The 26129-nt window shown below is 39.5% G+C and overlaps 1 protein-coding gene across 4 annotated transcripts; it reads left to right on the forward strand.

Moving 5' to 3' along the window:
- Positions 1-1272: 1272 nt before the first annotated feature.
- Positions 1273-25454, forward strand: Atg4a (autophagy related 4A cysteine peptidase). Of its 4 annotated transcripts, XM_045140502.1 has the most exons (12): positions 1273-1383; positions 4176-4261; positions 6741-6839; positions 10911-11012; positions 11191-11263; positions 15078-15157; positions 16265-16452; positions 16574-16652; positions 20092-20237; positions 21490-21546; positions 23487-23595; positions 24524-25454. In XM_045140502.1, the coding sequence occupies exons 3-12, from the start codon at positions 6779-6781 to the stop codon at positions 24592-24594; spliced, it is 966 nt and encodes a 321-aa protein (XP_044996437.1). In that variant the 5' UTR covers positions 1273-1383; positions 4176-4261; positions 6741-6778; the 3' UTR covers positions 24595-25454. The 4 variants fall into 4 exon arrangements, with proteins under 4 accessions (XP_044996437.1, XP_044996436.1, XP_044996439.1 ...); XM_045140501.1 differs by lacking the exons at positions 4176-4261; positions 21490-21546 and adding an exon at positions 4063-4134; XM_045140504.1 differs by lacking the exons at positions 1273-1383; positions 4176-4261; positions 6741-6839 and adding an exon at positions 6899-7340.
- Positions 25455-26129: the final 675 nt, after the last annotated feature.

Below are 26129 nucleotides of genomic sequence, written 5' to 3' on the forward strand. Positions count from 1 at the left end.
TATTTTCTGCACTTCTCTATGCATTCCCGTCTTTCAGACTCCCACTAGTTGGCACATTAATTTGTTTTTTCAACATTGTAAGGCTTCTCTAATCCAACGTACCAAATCCTTCCACATCTGCAAATCAGTTCCCCAAAAAATGCTAAGAACCACATAGGCAGGTTTATCATAGCAACAACCCTACTTCTGGTACCAATTTTCTGTATCAGTTAGTTTTTTTTTTAAAAATTTATTTATTTATTTATTTATTTATTTATTTATTTATTTATTTGAGGGAAAGAGACGCAGAGAGAGAATGGGCACACTAGGGCCTCCAGCCACTGTAAACAAATTCCAGATGCTAAGCCCCCTTGTGCATCTGGCTTACGTGGGTCCTGGAGAATTGAACAGGGGATCCCTTGGCTTTGCAGGCAAATGCCTTAACCACTAAGCCATCTCTCCAGCCCTCAGTTAGGTTTTTGTTGCTATGGCAATATGCTCAATCAAGAGAAAATTATAGAAAGAAAATGGTTTACTTCATTTATAGTTTTAAGGTGGAGTCCTTCATGGTGTGGACAGCAGGAGAGATGTCCACACCATGAAGGACTCCACCTTAAAACTATAAATGAAGTATGTAATGGTGCCACCCACATTTAGGTTGGGTATTCCCACATCAATTATTCTAATTTAGAAAATTCTTAACAGAAAAGTTAAGAGATTTGTTTCCATAGTGATTTTAAATTCTGTCAAGTCAACAACTAGAGATTATTAATCACAATAGTGGATCATGATGATCCCTCCCACCCTGAAGAGTTATTGGTAGTTAATGGATGTTAGGGAAGGGGGAAGTCATATTCTTCAGTAGTGTAGCCAATTCTAAATTATCCATTGTCAGGTTGATAACACCCAGTGCTCATGCAAGCAACCCTGATTAAACTTCATGGATCACCATAAAAAAAGTAGAAGGTGGACCAAGTGGGAAGAAGAAAGTCTGCAGTGGTAGTAGGAGGGGGAAAGAGAAGATAATAGAGGGCAAGTGTTATTAAAATATATGTCTGTGTAGAGTTGTGAAGAATAATTAATTTTAAATAGAAGGTATGAAGAGAAAAATCTTTCAAAAGGATGTGAAAGGTTTGTCTTTCTTCTTCAAGAGAAAGAATTTCCTTCTATTTGATGAAAGATTGGATGTAAGCTGATGACTTTTCTCTTTCAGAACAAAGGGAATAATCAACAAACTGCCAAAGTAATCCCAATTTACTAAATTATGCTCAAATTTATTTCATTTTCTTTCAGTTTTATCCAAGTATGAAAATCAGATTACTATTTTCACTGACTACCTAGAAGAATTTCCAGATACAGATGAGTTGGTATGGATCCTGGGGAAGCAGCATCTTCTCAAAACTGGTAAGGTTTGCTAGCACTGATCTGTGAGAACCCATCTGCATTGAGTGCCTGGTGTTAAGGTCCTTTTTTCCCTCTTGGATTGACAAAGCATTGCTTTGGTGAAGGTTGATGCTACACTGAAGTGATTTACTATACAGTCTAATGCAGTTTAAGCCTCTGACCCCTTGGTTGCTGCACTGGGCTTTTCCAAGGCTTTGGGAGGCCCTAGCAGGTTTTCACATGGTGTGTGTTTTCATAACATTTGTAAAAGTACTTTTTTATTATTTTATTTAAAGAAGACCCTTCCCAAATTTTTCAGAAGTCTTTTTGGTTTCAAAAACGTGTATCTACTCCTGGTATCACTATCCAGTGTCTAGTTATTGGTGACTGGGCCATATAGTTCTCATTCTTTTCACATCCTTGTGTTTCTAGACAAAACACCTAACGACTTCTAAATAAGCCATGACTGTCAGAAACAGGAACTCTTATGTTTCAGACCTTTTTCTGATGGCAGCACTGTCTCAGTTTATTCTGTTTTTGTCTATAACTTTTAACTACTTGCAGCTCGATGGAAGGAGGTTTGCATTTTCCTTCCTTACCACCATATTCTTTTTGCTTGGGAAATATATATTACCTTGAAACTGATAATGTCAGCCCCCAGATAAAGCCTGTCCTTGGAACGTGGCAGCTCTGAGATTTGTAGTTTTCGGAGTAGACCCTTAACATGGAGTAAGGAACAGAAAGAAATTGATCCAGTGGCAAGAGAGGAAGGTAGGGATTTCATACTCCTGCTGAGTCTGACTTCATTAATTTGATTGGAGAATTGTGAACAGTGAAGAGAACATGGAGTTAGTAGTTAGGGGACCTATTGTGCTCAGACTCTTATAACTCAGATAGGCAGTTTTCTCTTTGTGAATCTGACCTATCTTCTCCAGGTCTTAAAGAGAGGGGATTAGAGAGGACCTCTTGTAGTTTTACTTTCCAAGCAAACATACTTCCCATGGTGCCAGTATTCAAATATTATAATTGGAGATGTGTTCTTTCCTTCCTTCCTTTTTTACTTTCTTCCTTCCTTTCTTCCTTCCTTTCTTCATTATTTCCCCCCCCCCCCTTTTTTTTTAGACAGGGTCTTACTCAGCATCCCAGGCTGGCCCGAAAATCTGGATCTAGGATGGCCCCAAACTCATAGCAGTAATTCTACTCTCAGCTCCTTAAATGCTGAGATTATGAACATGAGTCACCACATCTAGTGAGCAAATGCCTTTCAAAGTAAATTTATTGTTAAAATGTTTACACATTCTCCTTGGCATAAAGGCAAGGTAGAATACACGGACCCTTGAGAAGCAAGAGAGAGTGACATGTACATTTGAGAGGACAGACATGAAATGACAGCTAATATTTGGTATAGAGTTACTGCATACTGGATACTAAGATATATCCTATGTACTTTATGAGCATTGTCTGGCTGAATAACACACCTCAGAAATGTACATATTGCTACTCCTCATTTTACTAATAAGGAAAGTGAAGCTCAAAATGGTTAAGCAATCAATTTATACAGCTGGTAAATAGCGTCAGGATTCAAACCAAGATTTCATGTAATCCTAGAAACTCCCTCCTCCCCCCCTCTCTCTCCAAGGTCTCACTGTATATCTTAGGCTTGTCTTGAACTATCGAATCTAATTTTCCTGCTTTAGGCTTGTGAGTACTGGAATTACAGGCATGTACCATCACCCTAAACAGAAAACTTATATATTACAGTTCCACTTCCCAAAATGGTGGCTAGGCATGGGGTCAGGGGGAGGGAGTAGGCCTCAGAGGAAAGAAAAGTCAATATAGCTCAATTTTCTGATTTGTTTAAAGGAGAGAGAATAAATTAGAAGCTATCAGTTGAAATTGAATTTTCCATTCATTTAAAAAGGTACAATGACTGTCAATTCAACACAGAATACAAATAGGGATATAGTGTTGAGCAAGAGGCAAGAGATGGTTAAGAATGACAGAACATTATCTAAATATGGGTGAAAATGAGAAAGACATATTTGTAGCCATCAAAGACAATTGACAGAATGTAATAAAACATGCTTTGGATACTGACACAAAAACATTGTGATATTATATATCCATGTACATGACAAATGCTAGTTACACTTGATACTATGAATAAATTTAAGTAGATTGATTAGGAGGTCCATTTTTTAACGTAAATGCATGCTTTTGTACCTCTATCTCTCTCAGGCATACACATGTACACAAATACAACACACACATAGAAACATGCAAACACTTAGTTTTAGAAAACAGACAATGGCTACTAATGAGAGATCCTGTCATTATCTTTCATTCAGGCTGAGGATGTTCACTTCATGGGTGGGATATCTAGTTCCCATTTCTTGTCTTTTGGCAATGACCCAAGTGTGGGTACCTTTCAGGTCCCTAGAGATCAATGAGAATGAGATAGGTACTATCCAGCATCATTAGACCAACCACTAGAGAAGCTCTGGGCAAAATAGAAGTGAGGAGAAATATCAAAAATAATTAACATAAAATGAGTTTGGTTTTCCTATGAATTCCCATGGCCCCATAACAACAGAATTGACTTGCTGTTTAAACATAATTTTGCTGCTGGCTTAGAAGTCAAATGCAGGCATTTTCAGATGGGATATGGTGATTTAATTTTAATTTCACATTTAATTACAGAAAAATCTAAGCTGTTGTCTGATATAAGTGCTCGTCTATGGTTTACATACAGAAGGAAATTTTCACCGATTGGTAGGTATATCATTTGTTGTACTGTGCTTTCTTCCTTGTAGATAGCTTGCCTGAGGTTATCAGTGACCTCTCAGAAACCTCAGAATTAACAACTCACTATGGCAAAGAATTTGATTTAGGGGAGCAGGTAAGTCTCACACTTCATTTCAAAAAATGTCAGTATGGAAGTCCGCATTATGTGTGGTTCCATGGTGTTTATGTGTTACTCCAATAATACTTTTGACCTACCCCCAAGTATTCAGGCACCACATAGTATTACTAATTTGAATAAGGGGGAGAATCAAATAAGCTTTTAATTTGGATAATATGTGTCAACTTACATTCTCTTGCCTTATGGAACTATTTGGCTATTAAAAAGAATTGGGCAGGGTATGGAGAGGTGGCTCAGTGGTTAAAGGTACTTGCTTGTAAAGCCTGATGACCCAGGTTCAATTCCCCAGTACCTATGCAAAGCCAGATGCACAATGTGGCACATGCACCTGGTATTTGTCTGCAGTACCAGGAGGCACTGGCTCTCACTCTCTTTCAGAAATAAATGCTTTAAAAATTATTGAAGGAAATTCAATTACTTGAAGGAAGTGAAATAAATTTTTATATGTTTTTCTTATGAAATTAAAGTACCTTGACATTGAGTGATAAAGTATGATGAATTTCCTTTGAATTTATTCTAGTCTTTTACTAGCTATCATCTATAACAAAAGAGATAGTCCCATAAGCTATGTGAATATTCTCCCTCTAAAGAGGATTTATAAAATATTTGTAGGCAGGGTGGCCTATTCCTACTATCATGGCCCTGTTGGAGAAGAGCCTGCAAATGGTGGAAACTACTCTACTATGAGGAAACTTGTCTGACCAATTAAAAAAAAAAAAAACAAACCTGGGTGTGGTGGCTCAAGCCTTTAATCCCAGCACTCGGGAGGCAGAGGTAAGAGGATCACTGTGAGTTCAGGGCCACCCTGAGACTACACAGTGAATATCTGGTCAGCCTGGACTAGAGTGAAACCCTACCTCAAAAAGCACGTGTGTGTATGTGTATCTGTATCTCTGTGTGTGTATGTGTGTAGGGGCATGCTAGGGCCTCTTTCCACTGCAAATAGAATGCCAGATAGATGTGTCTCTTTGTGTCTGACTTACATGGGTGGCTTGGGAATTGAACCTGGGCCTGAAGGCTTTAAAGCAAGAACTTTTAACCACTAAGTCATCATCCCATCCCCCATCTCACAAATTTTTCTGCAAGGTTTGACCTAACAATTAGAGGGAAATTAAACTTTCTGTGAAGGGTCAAAATAGAAGTACATAGACAGTTTTTTGCTCTTCATAGAAAGTACACCTGAACAGTAGCAACGCAATACAATCTTTAATACCTAGTGGTTTCTAAATTATGAACATTGTCTGAGTGAGAATTCTTTGCAAGACTGGAAAAAATTTCAAGTCAACTCTGACAACACTTAGGCAATAACTGGTCTTTACGTGGGCCTACTTCACTTTTTTGGCACCAATCTGACCTTTAACCTCAGTATTTGCAAGAACCCAAGTATTCTCCTTCCAGCTCACAAACCTATAACCAATTTTTCCATAACAACTCTCCTTTAGTCCACACAACAAAAGGAGATGAGTCACCTTGGCCCACTTGTCTGACAAGGGTTATGAAAACCTCTTTAAAGATAGTCTTCTAAAATCATGCTTATTACATACTTTTCCACATCCATGTTGGAAAGGAAAACTGCTGAAAGCAAAATGTTTCCTCATTCAACCAAGCTATCTGATATTGTTGGTCCCTTAGAATAGGACACTAATAGAGCTTAGGCTGCTTATGTACATGGGATTTTCTTTACATCAAGTATTATTTTTTAAATGGGACCTGTTGTCTTATTTCAATTAATAAATGACTATTTTAAAGATGTAGTGCATTTCTAATTTGCTAATAGTATGTTGTATTATGAGCTTATTTACAATACCAAGTATCCTGTATGGGTTTTAGAACTCTTTCCCTAATATTCTTTAATTCTTGTAATACCCACTGATAGCAGGCAGTGCATGTGCTATTATCCCTAGTCTATAGATGAGATGTAAATTGTGCAATTGGAGACCGATCTTCTGATACCTGTCAAATCTAGGGCTCTTTCCTCTGTTGTTTTTTTCTGAACTTCATAAGATGCATTTGAAACAGTCAAGAGCCTTCCAAGTATCTTTGACCATTTTGATGACTATTTTTTGACAGTACCTTGTTCTTTAAGGTAATCTGTGGTCCCTGAGAAGTTTATCATCATGCAAATGAGCTATGTAGAATGTAAGATTTGGTATAATGAGAGGTGTCATAGACTAGACTACTGATAGTCATATATGGCACTCACCTATCAAAATTGCATGTCTACCTAGAAATATCCAAGCAGAAACCCAAGGGGCAGGGTTAGCTCATTTGTTTTGTCTTCACGCTGCATTGTCTTTGCAAGTTCCACTCCAGTACCCAAACCCTGTTTGATCCCAAAGTACATTCCATGCTTCCCTTTTCAGAGTATGTGCTTTTGCATGTCTTGCGTAGTTCCATATAGTCTGATATTTCATCAAAGGGAAGTTTGAGATACCTATATTCATTTTTCCAACAGGGGGAACGGGCCCTTCGTCAGATGCTGGCTGGGGATGTATGCTGCGCTGTGGACAGATGATGCTGGCTCAAGCCCTTATCTGTAGACACTTGGGAAGGGGTGAGTTCCATTTGTTCTATAAATGGCTTTAGAGGCTTCTGCAGTAATCCTTTGCTATTGTTGGTTTATCATTAATGCAAAGCTTAAGGCACTCAATAACAAAACTGCAAACACTGAAATGCTCTGTGCAAGGTCAAATAGTGGGGCTGACAAGTCAACAAAGGCCATTGCAAGAAGGAAAGTACTGGTATTTCCTTGTGACTCACCAAGCCAGGGATGATTTTCCTGGGACAAAATTGAAAATGGATGTGGGTATGTCATTTAGTACTGTTATCTTTGCTATTGTTTGAATGAGTCCTTAAAGATGTCATATACCGGAACTAGATACCTATGTTAACTCACTCCTGCTATCTTATTATTTAGGACATTTGAGGCAGAAGGATTGCTGTGAGTTTGAGGTTAGCCTGGAGTATATATTAAGTCCCAGGCTAACCTGGACTAAAGAGTGAGAACCTGCCTCAAAACAGCAACAAAGAGATCAGATCACACAGCAGGGAGCAGGTAAAGGGGTATGGGTGTAAGTCTGTTTCTTGACTCTACTTAAAATACCCATATAGCTAAAGATGTAAATGACCTAAAGGAAATTCCTAAGAGAGCTGGTATCATTTTGATTTGGATTCACTAAGCATGCCCATTTGATGATGAAGGAATCCTTAAATTAGTTTACTTGGGAGGCTGCTTTATAAGTTAATAGTCTGATAATCCTTGTTGGCACTCATGAATCTGGATTTCTTTAAGACAAGGGCATGCTTGCTTTCTCTTGGGTATCTGGAGGATAATCTTGTGAGACTCTAGTTTGAACACTAGGGTAAATTTCAACTGGGCTTGGGGAGGAGAGAGTGAAAGAACACTTTTGATGAGGTTGTGCTGTTGACCTCACTGGCTGTTGTTAATTGAAGTCTAGAAATGGTCACTCCCCTCCCCCTACAGTGAAGGCTTACAGGTCCAGTGGCTGTTTGCTGAAAGAATCAGGAAAGGGCTCAAGAGGTTTTAGGCCTTATTGCCATCTTCCAGTGTTTAGGGCATCCATGTTCATCCCTGTGTATAACAAAATTTCTATTTTACAGATGAGAAAAACTGAGGTTCATGGGAGTGAAGTTATTTTCCCAGGGTTCAACAGCATAGATGTAAGAATAGAATGCAGACACTCTGACTATTTTTCCATTATTTATTTAAGTAGGAAATATATATTTTACCTACAGATTAGTCGGTTTCATTATAACATATCTATACATGCATTTAATGTACTTTGATCACATTCCCTCTCTGTTACCATTTCTTATCCCTCCTCCCTCTCTCCTTTATCCCCTTCCATACCTCCAATTGTCCCCCCTTTACTTTCATTTCCCATTTTTTTCTTTCTACATTCATTGTATGAGAAAAAAACATGCTATACTTGTTTTTGTGAGACTGCTTATTTTGTTTGACATGATGATCTCCAGCTCCACCCTTACTATTTCATCTTCCTCCTTTCTAAAACATGTTGGATGATTCTTTGAAAGTAACTTCTGGATGTAGGGGCAACCTAGAAAAGCAGTCACAATCACTTCAGCATGAAAAGTAAGCAGCAGAAAGAATTTGATTGATTGATTGATTATGTACTGAAAATGAAATAGAATATATAATTTTATAAAGAAGTCATTTTGAATTCTTTTATATTCAGTCACTTTAAATTGAGATGAGGGGGACTGGAGAGATGGCTTAGCAGTTAAGGTGCTTGCCTGCAAATCCAAAGGACCTCAGTTCAATTCCACAGGACCCACATGAGCCAGATGCAACAGGTGGCACATGTATCTAGAGTTCGTTTGCAGTGACTGGAAGCCCTGTCATACCCATTCTCTCTCCCTCTCTCTCTCCCTCCCTCTCTCTCCCTCTCCCTCATTCCATCTCTCAAATAAATAACTGAAAATAAAATATTTTAAAAAATTAAGATGAGCCGGGCGTGGTGGTGCACACCTTTAATCCCAGTACTCAGGAGGCAGAGGCAGGAAGATCAGCACGAGTTCAAGGTCATAGTCCTGAGGCTACATAGTGAATTCCAGGTCAGCCTGAGCAAGAGTGAGACCCTACCTTGAAAAAAAAATTGAGATGAGGTATTCAGGGAGCACTGTCATCAAAAAATATTTAATGGTCCTCAGCAGCCAGCTAATCAGGATTTCCACAGACTCAGATAATGCAATGGCTAATGGAAAAAAAAAAAGGTTGGCTATGGTTCGCCCTCTGAAGGCCGTGTTTAATCTGAAGCTGAAGAGTTTGGTTTCCTAGAGAGGTGAAGCAAAAGGAACCAAGGGATCTTGAGATAATGGCATTTGGCCTCAAAGTACATTTCAGAATTCAGTCACTAATTCAAACTCTAAAACTTCAAGTGAGTTTTTTTTTTTTTTTTTTTGGAAATAGACTAAGTCTCAGAAGTCTGTCCCATTAGGCAGTTCCTAGAGCAGAGTACAATAGTACATTCCATCTCTACTGGTGACATTGTAGCCTGCTTCTGTTCACTTCAGTGGGCTATAAGTGGCCTCGGTAGCTCTCGAGGGCTGTGTTTAAGGCATAGATGGGGTCTCTGCAGCTGTATTTGTTTCAATTCGGTCTTAAGGGAACCATGAAAACTTGATAGCAAAGGTGGTTGCTTTTGCAAAGCTCATTTTATTATTCAAAAGGTGGTGTAAAAGTCAGGGCTAGTGGCTCACACCTGTCATCCCAGCACTTGAGAGGCAGAGGCAGATTCAGATGCAAAAGATCACTCCAAGTTCAAGTCCAGCCTGGTCTACATAGAGAGTTCCAGTTCATATAGGGCTACATAGTGAGACCCCGTCTCAAAAAAGAAAGAAAGAAGGAAGGAAAGAAAGAAAAGAAGGAAGGGAGGACGGAAAGAAAGTAGCATAAAAATGGGGCTTGGAGTGTAACTCAGTGGTAGAGTGCTTGCCACATACACAAGTACTGGGTTCAGTCCCTAGTACTGAAAAAAAAAAAAAAAGACTGGTGTAAAAATGTTAACATGCATTTTTTTTCAAGACATGGTATCATTATGTAGCCCAATCTAGCCTCAAACTTTCAATCTTTCTGCCTCTACTGCTCCCTCTCCCCAAAGTGCTTGTTTTATAGGTACTACCACCATGCCTGTCCAATTTTTTAATGATAGGATCTTGCTATATATAACCCAAAATGGCTTTTAACTCACCTGTGTAGTCTAGGCTGGTCATACACTTTAGCATTCTGAATGCTGGGAGTCAAGGCTTGATGTGACCATGCTGGACTTCTTTTTTTCTTGTTTTTAATTAATTAATTAATTAATTATTTAAGAGTGACAGACAGAGGGAGAAAGAGGCAGAGAGAGAGAGAGAGAGAGACAGAGAGAGAATGGGTGTGCTAGGGCCTCCAGCCATGGCAAACGAACTCCAGATGTGTGTTCCCCTTTGTGCATCTGGCAAACGTGGATCCTGGGGAATGAAGCCTTGATCCAGGGTCCTTAGGCTTCATAGACAAGCACATAACCACTAAGCAATCTCTCCAGCCCTCTTTTTTTCTTTTTAAGCATACAATCATTAAAAAAAATAATTCCATAGCAGTGGATTGTGTATATTTCCTAGTATGTCAGAGTAGTACTCCCCCCCCCCACATGAGACCCTTTTGGCAACGCTGCCACAGTGTAAGGACAAAAGTCACTGCTGTCTGGAGACGAGGCACTATGGTGTCTGGGTTATATCCTTTCAGGGTAGTTGTCTGGAAAGACCACCATAACACTGCTTTTACATACTCCAGCTCTAGCCTTAGGGGGCAAGTTAATACCTTGGTCATCTTCTAGTTATGGCTTTTACTATTTTGGGGAGTGGGGCCTCACACATGCTAGTTAAGTGGTCTACCATTGAGCTAAGTCCCCAGCATCGGACTTATACTCACCAAATCCTGGAAATGAATCAGTTTCCAGATGTTTGTCATCTAAATGAAAGATAATTAGGGATGCTCCAGCTTCATCATTACTGCCTTCTGATGTAGCTCCTTTGTTTTCCCTCGAACTTATTGACCATTAATTAACAGTTACACATGATTTTAACTCATTTTTCCCCTCAAAAGACTGGAACTGGGAGAAGCAAAAAGAACAACCCAAAGAATACCAACGGATCCTACAGTGCTTCTTAGATAGAAAAGACTGTTGCTATTCTATTCATCAAATGGGTAAGATCATAAAATCAGTAATTTAAGAGCAATGCATATGACTCAGATTTTTCTTCCTCTGCATTATTTGTGGTTTCACCAAGTTGTACATCTGCTTTATTTATACAAAAAATTTTAGTAGTCTGCAGCTCATGGAAGATATTCTGCTAATATGTTAATTTTTTCCACATAAAAACAGCGCAAATGGGTGTAGGAGAAGGGAAATCAATTGGCGAATGGTTTGGACCAAATACAGTTGCACAGGTGTTAAAGTAAGTAAGAGTCTGGTATCTGATTCTTCTCCTGTCTCCTATGCTTCCCTCCTCAGCCAACTCAACCTCCCATCAACCCAAGTATTCTTGAGATCCCACTAAGTAACTTCTCCTGCTGAGCCATAAAACATCCCTAGTATTTTATTTTCTCAGACAATTTCTTGAAATTTTTAAATATAGACCTCTGTCTTGGTATATCTGGATGGTTTTCATTGGTATTAATATATGTGGCTATGCCCCAGGACTCATTCTATTTTTCACCCTGCAGATGGATGTTCATGTGCCAGGAATCATTGGCCTGAGTGTCCTTCGAAGCTAAAAGGTTAATATGAAGTACAGAGGTTTAATTAGCCTAAACAAGAAATACACTCCTACTCTGTGTAGTGTTAAACTCCCCATTAACTCATATGGCCTTTACTGTGTCAAGTACTGGCAAATAGCTTCAATGCAGTCTTCACTTCAAGGAACTTAGCACCTTTTAAAAGAGACAAATGGCAAGGGAGTTTTAGAATCCATTTGTCATCTCTTAGAAGGCTCAAGGTACCCAGCATGGCACTTTAATAGTTATCTTCTTAAATTGTACAATCTAGGTTAAGGGCCAACTTTTAGGAAGTGAATGGGGCATAGTACCAGCATTTATACCTGTAGACCAACTTCCCTCCTTTCTGACAACCTGAAAGTGAATGAGACCTCCCCCCAGGGCCAAGATTATATTTGCCTTTTTATTTCTGTAACACCAGTACATAAAACTGCCTAGTATATGTAAGTGCTCAGTAAATGCTTGAAAAGTAAATGAAATGGGCCGCCAGAATCTGGGGTCAGATTTAAGGATTAGAAAATTGAGGTCACCAGGCCCCATTTGATATTGTGTATTTCAGTTTCTGGGTATCTTGTCTCCATGGAAAGTCCAGAAGTACGAAGCATTAACCAATCTTCAATGAACTAGCATGCTTTAGAAATGTACATGTGAGGACAGCAGTCCACATTTCCTGAGGACCACAGGAAAACTTGTACCCTGTCTTTACTCCTTGCTCCCAGTGCAGCTTCCATGAGATTACTTTCTTGACTTAGCCAAGTGCCTTCTGGATATCATTGACTCTGCTGAGTGAGGAACTAGCAGTATTTTAGGGTCCTTAGTGGTAACAAACCCAGTATAAAAAGTATAAAAGATCAGAATGACTGTAAAAAGCCCCAGACCTAGCTTTAAATAGCTGGTTTTAAAATTACCACTACTTCCACTCATGGTGGGAGAGATAGTTCAGTGGGTAAAGTGCTTACTGTACAAGCATGAGGACCTGAGTTCAGATCCCTAGAGCCTAAGTAAAATGTTGGGTGTGGTGTGTGTGCCTATAGTACCACTGCTGGAGAAGTGGATACAGGAGGATACCCAGGACTTGATGGCTGGCTTGTCTAGCCCAGCCAGTAAGCTCTGAATTCAGTGAGAGACCCTGTCTCAAAAAGTAAGGTGGAAAACGATCAAGCAAGATACTTTTCAACTTCTAGCCTGCACATGCATGTAGGCACATTTGTATATGCACCCATACACACATGCACCCTCATACATGAAAGCATGCATATATACATTGATGAACACAATACATATATACATACACATGCAAAAATAAGTAATGAATGAACAAAATGACTTCTCAGGATATTGTTGATGTAGATCAGTTGGTAGAGTGCTTCCCTAGCATGCACAAATTCCTAGCTTTGATCCCCTACAGAGTTTACACACTGCATAAGCTTTGCATTGTGGTTCACATCTGAATTATCCAAACTCAGGAGGTGGATGCCGGAGGATCAGGCATCTAAAATCATCCAAGACTACACAGAGCGTTCAAAATTAGCCTGGGCTACATGAGACCCTGTCTAACAAATAATATAAAATGACCTCATAGAATTGCCTTTTTTCTTCTATATTTTGAGATTCCTAACAATAACCAAATAGAAGTCTATTCTTTTACAAATTTAAGTGGGCTCTGATTTATTATGATTGTTTCCATTAACAATAGTGAAGATGTAACTTGATTTAACACAGTAAAGGAAAGATGGGGTTATATCCTGGAAAGGTCATTATAAGTTGAAAATATTGCAGATACAAATATGTTTACTATACCACAGCTTAGCAACTCAGTCCTTCTGACACCAACACCTCCCTATCACTTCCCAGTATCATTGGAGAATGACTAGTCCTGAGAAAAAGTCTCAACTCAGAATTCAGCATCTGATTTCTACTGCATACTTGTCACTTTTGCACCATCATAAGATCAAAAAACAATCATGTCAAACCAGCGACCACATAATCATGTCACTGTTCTGAGAAAGGACCATTCATTAAAACGAGTCAAATAAAAAGTATAATAGTAATTGACCTCTTTTTGGGAGCTCCTTTGGAGAGAGGATGCTCTTCCTTTGTTTAGTGGGACTAAGTTTTACCCACATATTCTAGAAGTAGTCAGGATAAATATGTCCTTCCAAGCCAGCAAAGAAAGAAGGCAAGGGAGAAACAGGTAAGTACTCAGATAGCAAATGATCCCTCTTAAAAAAAAAAACACTGGCTTAGGAATGAATCAGCAGGTAAGAGTACTTGTCACACAGGCATGAGGGTCTGCGAAGGCCTGATTCACTCTGAGTTTGATTCACCAGCACCCACAAAAATAGCTGGGAGTGCCCACATATGCCTGTAACCTTAGTCTGGTGGGAAGTGGAGACTGGAGAATCTCTGAGTTGCACTGTTCTGCTAGACTAACTGGAAATGACAGTTCTAGGTTCAGTGAGAGAGTCCATCTCAAGGAGACATGCAGATGAGTAACAGAGGAGGACATTAGACATTCTCCTCTGGCCATTACACATACATTCATAGGGTTTGTAATTCTGCATACACATGTATATTCAATACACATACATACACATTGTACATATTATACAGCCTGCTCATGAACATATACAAAAATAAATAACTAGGGCTGGAGAGATGGCTTAGTAGTTAAGGCATTTATCTGAAAAGTCAAAGGACTCAGGTTCAACTCCCCAGGACCCACAAAAGCCAGATGTACGAGGGGGCACATGCATCTGGAGTTTGTTTGCAGTGGCTAGAGGCCCTAGCATACCCATTCTCTCTCTCTCTCCCTCTCTCTTTCTACCTGCCTATTTCTGTATTTCTCTCTCAAATAAATATAAATAAATTAAAAAAAAACTTAAATAAGTAAATAACTAAAAGGAGTCATCCAATGCTCATTTTCCATATGCTCCCAAACCTTTCTCCCCCCCACACATGAGGGCACTGTGGTTTAAACCCAGGGCCTTGTAAATGCTAGGCAAACATTCTACCACTAAGCTACACCTTTAACCCCAAATGTTTCTTCCTTTCTTCCTTCCTTCCTCTCTCTCACTCTTTCTTTCTTTTCAGTGAGAGACAGAGAGAAAGAGAGAGAGAATATGAGCATACCCGTGCCTCTAGCCAGTGCAAATGTACTTCAGACACATGTGCCATCTTGTGTATCTGGTTTTATGTGTGTACTGGGGAATCAAACCTGGGTACTTAGGCTTTGCAGACAAGTACCTTAACTGCTTAGCCATTTCTCCAGTCCCCCTGCCCCCAGTATATTTTAATGGCATTACTCTTTTCCTTTATAAAAAGAAAAGAAGTAGTTCAGACTATCTTTTATTTAAGGAAACAATATCTCTTAGGATTTGGGGAGCTAATACATGGATAATTTGTTTTTCCCCAGTAATTGTTCTCTTTCCTACTGATATTTCCATTTACCCCAATTGCAGTTTTATTATGTATTGATTATATGTTGCTTTACAGAAAGCTTGCTTTATTTGATGAATGGAATTCCTTGGCTGTTTATGTTTCAATGGATAACACAGTGGTGATTGAAGATATCAGTGAGTCCCTCACCTGTTTACCTTCTCATTAGTGGCTGATGAGTTCCTTCTTCTCCTTTCAGAAATCTGGGCTCCAGAGATTCTGTGGCATACTCCGGCAGGATTGGGGAGCTGGAGGGAGTAGATTCTGTTCTCTACCTTTTTCAACCTTCTGAAAGGAAGAAACCATTCCCTCAAAGAGGCACTCTTTTCCTGTAGGACCTCCACAGTGTATATAATCTGTTGAATCACTAGTAGATGGCTCATGGTTTAGGCCTATGTTCCCTGTCATTAGTGTTAGGAGAAGCTAGAGACACAGTTATGTTCCCTGCCATGGGTGTTAAGAGAAGCTAGAAACACAGTCCATGACTAAAAGGGGTCCTTGCATACAAGTTGAGAAATAAAATTCTTTTTTTTTAAATTTTTATTTATTTATTTGAGAGCGACAGACACAGAGAGAAAGACAGATAGAGGGAGAGAGAGAATGGGCGCGCCAGGGCTTCCAGCCTCTGCAAATGAACTCCAGACGCGTGCGCCCCCTTGTGCATCTGGCTAACGTGGGACCTGGGGAACCGAGCCTCGAACCGGGGTCCTTAGGCTTCACAGGCAAGCGCTTAACCACTAAGCCATCTCTCCAGCCCCAAATTTTTTTAAAAAATACTTTATTTTTATTTATTTATTTGAGAGAGAGAGAGAGAGGCGCAGAAAAGAAAGAGAATGGGTGGGCCAGGGCTTCCAGACATGGCAAATGAACTCCAGATGCATGTGCCACCTTGTACATCTGGCTTACGTGGATACTGGGGAATTGAATTGAGGTCTTTGGCTTTGAAGACAACTGCCTTAATGGCTAAACCATCTCTCCAGCCTGAGAAATGAAATTCTTGTAATGAGCCCAGAAGACCTGTTGGGAGCTAAGCAGCTGCTCAAAGGCCAACATCTAAAGCCTGAGGCTGAAGGAATGGCCTGGTCTTCCTAAGGGAAATGGGGCTGACTAATCCTTGGGGTCAGAGGGAAAGATCTTTCAGATAGGGTGGGCAGCATGTGAGGTCCCTCTTAACTTTACCTTTAGAATAATTTCTTGTCCTAGATTCTCCTGACTTAAACAGCTCTCTTTTCTTCTGTTGCTAGAAAAAATGTGCTGTGTTCTTCCCTTGGATGCCAACACAGCTGGTGAGAGCTCTCCTTGTTATCCTACTGCTTCCAACCAGAGTAAAGGAGATTCTGCCTTCTGCCATACCTGGAAACCACTGCTGCTCATTGTGCCCCTTCGCCTGGGCATAAACCAAATCAATCCTGTGTATGTTGATGCATTCAAAGTAAGTCTCTCCTTTTCCTGAATCCATTGCTGCTTGCCCATCACACTGCCATGTCAGCACAGAGATCCGTGAGCAGCAGTCCACAAGTGAGTTGAGAATCTTACATTCTCTTTCCCTCTAGGAGTGTTTTAAGATGCCACAGTCTTTAGGGGCATTAGGAGGAAAACCAAATAACGCCTATTATTTCATAGGATTCTTAGGTAAGAAAGGATGAATTACAAGTAAGTCTTGTTGGGCTAAGGGAGGGCGTGGGGTAAAAGTGTTTATGGGAAACAGGAACTTACTATGAGTGGACCCCCATCTAGCCCAGGGATACTGTGGCTTCTGGTCAGCTCTTTCTGTCTCCAATCTGATTGACAAATAGTAACACTTGCTTCCTTTTGCTTGATGGAAAGCTGGTCTTCTTCAATGCCTCCTCTTCCTTGTCTCTTGACAGTATGGTTTCATTGCTTTCCCACTGGGTGAACCTGAGATCACAGCATTGCTCCAGAATGTCCTTCTCCCTTTTATTGAGATTCAGACAACCAGGCTAGGAGCATCTTTTGGCCTCCCAAGTTTCCATTGCTGGGCCTGCTGGCTTATAGTTCAGAGCCGTGAGTCATGACAGCATTGGAATCATAGGAAGGAAAGACAGAACTGTTCCTTTCCTAATCATGATGGCTAAGCATTAAAAGCACTAACTTTAATGTGGACCCTAATGAACAGACCAACATTTTCTGTATAAGAGGCCACCTCTGGAAACCTAGATGCCTTACTCAATAGCTGTGACTAGAGACATTAAGGACCCTTAGCACTCATGGTATTGCTAATTTGATGCTTCTTGAATGTCACTATTCACACAACAGTTTGTGATTTCATTGAAATGCAGACTCAGTAGGTATAGGACATGAGATTTGCCTTTTATCTAGGGAGTGCCAATGCTGCTAGGGGTCCATAGAACATGATTTAAGAACCAGGGACCCAGACACCTGCTTAATGAGGAAGAGCATAAGCAAAGGAATGATGTGGCCAGGGAAATAGAATGGAGTAATCAGAAACTGAACCTCAAGGAAGTTGTGAACTTAGATTGCTTGACATCAAGGAGAACTTGCACAGTTATAAGGAAATGCCTTGAGGAATGCACAGAGGTCAGGGCAGAGGTGGCCTTGATTACCTCCCCAACTTATCCTTTGGAGACTGGGAAAGTGGAATGGCAACAAAACAGTGGTATACCTGGCCCCTGCTAGCTAACAGTGTGAATGAAAGAGAGAGAAATGAAGTTTTTCAGCCTTAGGTTTCTCTTAAGCAAAATAAGTTAACACCTGAATCTCTTGTTGGGTCACCTTACAGTAAACTATTTAGCAGAGAGCCAGACATAAATTACATGCTTGGTGAAAAGTGGCTCATCCCGCTGTCCTTCCCTACTTCCTTCTTCTTGACTTTCTGGTGGGAGTTTCCCAATAGCTGCTTTTGTTCACTGTAATGCTGCCATCTATTGGTCTTGTCTAAAAACTGCACTTTAGTGGAAAATCTAGAACCTGTTGCAAAAATATGTAATCAGCACGCAATATCTGTTGGTTTCCTGTGTATGAATTTAACTAACCATGGATCAATAGTATTCAGGAAAAACTATGTCTATAATGAACACACACACTTTCATTATCATTATTATCACAACACCCCTGTGAGGTAGAAACTCTGGTTTTCACTTTGACACAGTGAAATAAAGATTAAGAGAGATTATTGTCTCAAGGTCACTCAGATTGAAAGCAGCAGAGCCAAGATTTGATATCAACTTGGTCATCTTTATTTCCTCTTCCCCCATTGCTTTCCTAGAGTCCTCCTGTCCAGCAGGCAGCTGGACAAGCTCTAGATGTGGGAGGATCTGGCTGGATTGTTTCCTGCAGGATGATACCAGGAGAGGCATAACCTTAGTCCCATCTCTGAAGATGGTTGACTGGCCTGCCTCTTGCCTGTAAGACTCAACAGAGGCCTTTAGTTAGTATACACATACATTTTAGGACTTTGTGCATCTTCTGATTTATGTCACACAAGCACTTTCCGAAAAGAGGTAGCATGCAAAACTGTATCTCCACACTTATGGGAAAAGGTAATATCATGGCCATATGCCAATATGCCATTACTATTTCTAGCACTTTGGCTTAAAACACTCCAGTGGATTTCTGTTCTATTCCTTCCTTGGCTTTCTGTTTTCTTATGTCCAACTTCTTTAGTCTCTTGCCTTTCTAAGGCCTCAGCCTTCCTGCTTAACACCTTTGTTATTGCTCCTCAATGTGATCTGAAGCTATTTTGCTGTCACTGATCGCAACTTAGTCTGGGGGAGTACCTTGAATTTCATAAAGCAAGTTGTGTGAGGGCACTGATTTCCATAACTGTTAATGATATACTCTTGGGTGGAATTTTGATTCAAAGTAAAATATTTAGGCTGACTTAATATTGGAATTATGTTGCATGAATTTCACACAGAAATGAACACTTCTGGTTCTTAAATGTGAGATAACAAGAACAAGCTTAACAACCCTAGTTGAACACAAGCACATTTGGAAGGGGAATGAATAATGCCATTTGTCTTTTGGTCTGTGATAAAGAATAGTTGAATTTTTCATGAGACATTAGAAATATATTCTTTGTCAGCATAAGCACATAGCTGTGCCCTTCATGGAAAGTCCTTGAGGGCATTCTCGTGTTGCAGGTAGATATTTCTTTGGTAACCTGATAGGATTAAGGACACAGAGACCCAAATAGCCTAGACAGTGAGATTGGGTGCTCCCTCAGCTGTTTATACATACTTACCATTATAGGAGCTCTCTGCCCACTTTACATTAACTCAAAGTAGAAGTTTTATCATCCCAAATTCCTTCCAGGCAAGTCTGGATTTGGTCTTGGGTCTTTTCAACTTAATGAAGTATGACTTTCCTCTTATGTATATCAGTCATCTTGGGCTGGAGTTTTGGCTCAGTGGTATTTGTTCACCTAGTATGTGCAAGACCTTGGGTTTGATCCCTAGAGTGCACACGTGAGTGTGTGTGTGCGTGCAATGTGGTACATCTGTACTAATGTTAATGTGACAAAGGCTGTGTTTTGTGACAAAAATTGACCAACTTACTTGCTACTCAAGACCAGGTATCAGCTCACTGAGATCCTGTTCACAGGAGGGGTAGAGTTGCTTTTTGAGGTCAAGGCCTTTATCTTTCCAGAGATGCTGAGTATGGGTCTGAGGACTAGTGGTATAGAGTGAGATATTTTCTAGCACTGAAAGAGGCAGAAAACTCCTTATTGGCTCCTGGGATCAAAGCCTTGGGGACTCCACTATTAACTTTTTGCTACTGCTGCTCACAGAGCCTGCCATGCCATCTGTGATCTCTCATTTCTATTTTTTCCTGAAACTATCACTTTCTACTTTGGAACTTTGACATTGAGGAGATTTAAGTGATAGGAAAAGTCTTCCCTTGAAAGATTAGATTTGGGTGTAAGTGGCTTCTCTCAAGCATGCTCATCCTGGCTTCAGACTCCCTGCCATCCCATTGTCATCTTTGCCAAAGAAGGGCTTAGGAGAATGAGGAGGCCTCATCCTTAGCATATCAATGGGGCCAATAGGCAGTGGTTCTTCAAAGATTAAATGTGTCTCCTCTAAAACAGGTGATGAGCTCATCTTCTTGGACCCTCACACAACTCAGACCTTTGTGGACACTGAAGATAATGGAATGGTAGATGACCAGACATTCCACTGCTTGCAGTCTCCACAGAGAATGAACATCCTGAACTTGGATCCTTCTGTGGCCTTGGTGAGTGTCTGAAGGAGCTGTAATGCAAACCTTGTTGTTACATGTTGGCTTCTGGGGAGTTGCTCAGGTGTTGGGTAGCATTACAGGAGTGCAGCTGCTTACCATCCCCATGAGAGGCAATCTGATGTGGTGTGTGAGGAATGGACCCTGAAGCCAAACTACTTTAGTTAAGATCCAAGCTCTGCCACTTTCTAGCTATGGATGTAGGGACAGTCACTTAACCTTCCTTAGTTTTGGTCTTATCTCTGACATGACAAAGATAATAGTTCCTTCCTTGTATAATTATATCAGGTACAATATGTATAAGACACTTAGCATGGAGCCAGGCACATTGCAAACATTGTATAAATGTTAGTAATAGCCCCTTATTCCTATTTGCCCTCAAGTGATTGCTAGAAAGGGGTAAGAATCCTTAAGAGGAAAGCACCTATTTTTAAAAAAAACTTTTATTTATATTTATTTGAGAGAGAGAGAGAAAGAGGCAGAAAGAATAGGCACACCAGGTTCTCCAGCCATTGCAAACAAACTCCAGCTGCATGCGCTTGTGCATCTGTCTTATGTGGGTCCTGGGGAGTTGAACCTGGGTCCTCTGGCTTTGCAGGCAAATGCCTTAACTGCTAAGCCATCTCTCTAGCCCAAAAGCACCTAGTTTTTGATGCACACAGTCCACAAAGTTGCAGGTTTATCCCTGGGAGTATGATTAATTTAAGAGCACCTGCCTGTGAAGTAGTAGTTTTCAGGTCTATCTCCATTCTGTCTTCCAATATAATCCAATTGTCAAAGCACCAGTTACCAACACAAAAGTGTCTTCTTCTTACTTTGGACCATTCTTCCACTATTGGGGATAAAATGCTGTTTGGCTTCCATTTGCTGGATTAATGGAATATTCTTCATAGATGAATGGATTTGTATAATGAATGTGAAGGAAATTTCCCAATGCTTTAGAGATTTATCTTCAAGTTACTATATCTTACAATGTGAGTGGGGAGGAACAAGGAGAGAAAGGAATAGGGACCAAGAGGAGGGAAGGTAAGGAGAGATGGAGACATCGACACAGAGAGACAGAGACAGGATGAATGAATGTGTATCCACATAAGGCTGGATTACAGGAGAGAAGCCCAGGCATCCTTCCTTTATTAGTGGGAAAATGCATGGCAAGAGAGTAGCCCACCTCCTAATTCTGGGTTACTATCTTCATCTTGCAATAAGAAAAGCAATTCTAAATTATGTTCTTTTGCTTTCTGCCCTCAAGGGATTTTTTTGCAAAGAAGAGAAAGACTTTGATAGTTGGTGTAGCCTCGTTCAGAAGGTAAAGATGTCTGTTTTTAGTCTAAAAGAGAAAGGTACTCCATATGAATCATTTTTAAGATGATTTTTTCATAATAATAGACATACTCTGCTATGATTTGATTGCAAGAAAAGGAAAGTAAAACAGAAGAGAACCTGTAAGGTATGAGGAACTGTGCATATTTAGCATGTGATAATCTTAGTGGTAAAAGTCAATGTTTCATCTCAGGACACCTGTGAGTCATATGAACTATTTAGAACATATTTTACTGTTTTAACCTAAGATTGCCAATTTTATATTGCTCAGCCTTAAATTCTTCCCTACTCTGGTCATAACTCTGAAGCTTGAAGAAACTGAAGTATGTTTCTAGGTCCTTAGTGGTTCATTGACAGCTTAATATATCTCATCATGGTTTAGGGACTTTCCATCTATTAACTATATGTACATCAAATATAGACATGCTACCATGGAAAAGAATCATCACTTGTAGAAATTCACATCAAATTATTCTTTCTCTTTGTATCTGATATTAAAGGGAACTTTTGCATTGGCTCACCAATATTCATTATCTGTCTCCATTGTTAGTCCCCAACACTTGCCAAATAGATGGGTTATATTGATAAATGGGTACAGAAAGAATGAAGGCAGATCATAGAGAGTAGTTTATTTATTTTTATTTTTTTTGGTTTTTTGAGGTAGGGTCTTGCTCTAGCCCAGGCTGAGCTGGTATGAGAGTAGTTTACAAAGCTTCTGCTGGGGTTATAGGAGACATAAATTTCTATCTGCAAAGCAATGGGACTGGAGAAAACAGATCCCAGAGCCTTGTAAATGAAACGAGGGAAGATTTTTCTTCCAAAGTGAAAAATGTCCCTAAATGAATCTGTAACCAAAGGTAAAAATTTGCTGAGACATAATACACACTTTGAAATTATGTACATATTTTGTGGGGTTTTTATTTTGAGATAAGGTCTTGCTATGTGCTACAGATGAGCCTGGAACTAACAATATATCCAAGAATGGCCTCTGATTTCTGATATTCTCCAAACCTTACCCTCCTGTGTACTGGGATAATACATGTAAGCTACCATGCTGAGCTCTAGAGAATTATTATTATTATTATTAATTTGGAGGGAGTACCGGGGATTCAGTCTACCTCCCTGTAATGTTAGATGATGCTCTATCACTGAGCTATACCCTGAGGCCAAAAATGTTATTTCTTTTTTTTTTTTTTTTTTGAGGCAAGCCCGACTGACTGGCCTTTTTTATGCAAGAGAATGAGAGTGGGAGTGAGAGCAAGAGAGAGAGAGAGAATTGGTGTGCCAGGGACTCCAGCTACTGCACTCGAACTCCAGATTCATGTGCCACCTAGTGCACATGTGCAACTTTGCTCACTTGCATCACCCCATGCGTCTGGTTTATGTGGGTCCAGGAGAGTTGAACATGGATCCTTAGGATTCACAGTGAGGCACCTTAACTGCTAAGCCATCTCTTCAGCTTGAAGAAAATTATTTTCAAAGGCATTTCAGAATGCATAAAAGCTATAATATTCATATAATGATGGAATGGTAATTTTGATTATAACTGCCATTTAAAATAGGAAATATATCTTGAATGTGTGACTACAATTGATGTCATGCCAGTACATACCAGTATGCTCTTGAAGCATATTTAATTTGATTAAATGACATTTCCTTGGGTCCAATACTTTAAGAATACTCCTAGGTTGAGCTGAACTGGTACAACTGGCACAATTCATCTGCTTCTCCAGTGTCCTGTCTGGCCAACAGGATCTAGAATTGACATCAGCTGAGGTCTTTGGAGGGTTTAAGTAGAAGATGGGTATATTAGTTAGGCATTTTTCTGTCAGCCACCAGTCTACTCTCAGAGTTTGAGATCATAGGTTGCCATTTGAAGAGAGTGTAGTGACTGCAACATTTAAAACTGTTTCTCTGTCTCCCTAGGAAATTATAAAGGAGAATTTAAGGATGTTCGAATTAGTTCAAAAACATCCATCACACTGGCCTCCCTTTGTACCTCCAGCCAAGCCAGAAGTAACAACCACTGGGGCAGGTAAGCTGCTGTTTGTGGGCCTTTGGCCAGCAGAACCATATGTAGCAATTGTTTACTGAGACAACCAACAATGACTCATGTTATCTGTGAAAAGTAAAATTTCTACTCAGTTGTGATGGTCAAGAAATGTTTCTGATTATTTTAACCTTTTTGATGAACTGACAGTTGTCAATTAAAAATGATAGAAGATCATTATGTCAATGCAAAATTCTATCAAGTTGACTAGAATTTGTTTCAGAATAACATATTAGGGGAAATGAGTTATTCAAAAGGTACTTAGAGGTTAGGTTTGGTGAAGCCCGTGTTTAGGAGGTTGAGACAGGAGAATCATGAATTCCAGGCCAGTCTTTGTTATAAACCAAGACTTTGTCCCAGTGACAAATAATCAATCCATCAAACAAGAAAACAAATAAACAATGTACCTCAAAGGCATTTCAAAGCCTCAATCAGATCACTGTGATCAAACCTGCATAACAGACCCAGTTATTCTCAGTCTTTATAGAGAATTGTTAATACTGCATAGTAGTCCTAACTGTAAGCTGCTCCAGAAAACACACACACACGTTTTTGTGTCTTGTATCATCCCTTCCTCCCTCCCTCTCTCTCTCTCTTTCTCTCTCTCTCTCTCACACACACACATACACACACAAGTGTGTGTGTGTCTTGTATCATCTCATTCCTGGTCCTCATTTCCCCAAGAATGCTCCTCAGTAGGGTCTTTGGTGCTCACTGTGGGGAAATTAGGGCCTTTATTAGTTTCTGGGGAATGTCTGTACCTACCATGTGGCTCTTACCATCTTTCCACCTAGTCAAACCTTTCTATAGTAAAGTGATTAAAATGTACATAGTTATAGTGACTGAATAATATCTTGATTGAAAAATAAACACAAGGTTCAAGCTTTTTATTCTCATTTATGTTTTCTGACAGAATTCATTGACTCTACTGAACAACTGGAAGACTTTGACCTGGAGGAAGATTTTGAGATTCTGAGTGTGTAGAATAGTCACAACTTAATTTGGAGCTATGTCTTCCATGTGGCACCAGGAGAACATGAACTTGTTACATAAAACTTTTCTAGTCAGCAAGTGCCTCATATGTCAACAACATTTATATAGCAATCATGACTGAGCCAAATACAATTTTTTAGAAAACAAAACCCCACAAATCAATGACACTAACCCTACCCCAGAGTCTAGAAGAAGAAAGATTAGGCATCTATTGCTTCCTGGCTTGTCTTATATTGGCCACAAGTTTTCAGTGGCTGGAATGAGGACACTTGGAAAACAGACAGCAATTCTCATTTTGCTCCAAGTACCAGCAGGTGGAAGATGGTTATATCCTTTCAGGTGTGACCTCTTTAGGGCTAAATATTAAAAGGCAGTCTGTTTTCTTACTCAATAAATAAGTGAATCAGGGAGAAAATGTTCTTGTTATTTGAACATGTAATTTGAATAACTATAATTTATACCAAAATATTTGTCAAAGAAATTAAATCACATGAACACTTCTTAATTGTCGTCCTATTTGGTGGAACCTATTTGATAGGTCACAGTCTCCATTTCACCAGTTGTCATCATGTCCTTAAATCAAATCATGATCATTTAAACTAGAAGTCAGCATTTTTTTTTCTGTAAAGGGTCAGTTAATATTTTAGGCTTTGCAGGCTATGTGACCTCTGTCACAGCTACTCAACTTTGTAAAAGCAGCCACAGACTAAATGTATGTAACTGAGCATGGCTGTAATCCAATAAAACTTTATGTACAAAAAATGTGGAGGGCTAGATGTGGCCTCACCAATCACTTAAATTGTTGATTTTTGTTTGAGAAATTAAAATAAATTGTTTGCATTATACTCTGTTTTGATTGATAGTCATGTTTAAAATTATTCCCTTGGTGGCATCTAATCTTTCCATGAAATACAATTCTAAACCATTTTAGATTTAGTAAATTATTACTAAGTTTTGAAACAGATATTCATCGGATTAGTGTGCTGAATACTTGCATGTGAGGGTAATCAACTCCTAGCAATATCTTTCCATTTTCCTTCATTAACCTTTAACTTCATGCATTTCACGTGGGTCTACATTTTACTCCCATCCTCAACAGTGTGTCACTGGAGGCCAGAATATACTAATTTAGAAACTAGCACTTGTTTCCATAGGGTCCATGGGTTTTTTTTTCCCTAGTATGGAATATATTCTTGAGGTTCAAAATTACAAAGATAAAAATTGGTATTCAATGAAATGTCTCTCCCTCTTGTAGGTCATGTCTCCAAAAAATTTCAGGTGTTATCATGGTTCATCCTTCCAGTGGATTGTTTTACACATGTATAAAATATGCATATATGTGCACATATAGCTTAGATTTTATTTTAATTACTTTAATATTTCTCTTTTAGTTTTTCTGTAGATTATTCTGGGGCCACAGACATGAAAACTCCCTTCTTGACCTCTAGCATGTAGTAGAGATAAGAGCAGTTATAGGCTTATTTTGAAGCATGTTGTTTGTTTGTTGAAAAATAGAGGAATAATTC

This window comes from Jaculus jaculus, chromosome X, assembly GCF_020740685.1.
Source record: "Jaculus jaculus isolate mJacJac1 chromosome X, mJacJac1.mat.Y.cur, whole genome shotgun sequence".
Taxonomy (NCBI): Eukaryota; Metazoa; Chordata; class Mammalia; order Rodentia; family Dipodidae; genus Jaculus; species Jaculus jaculus.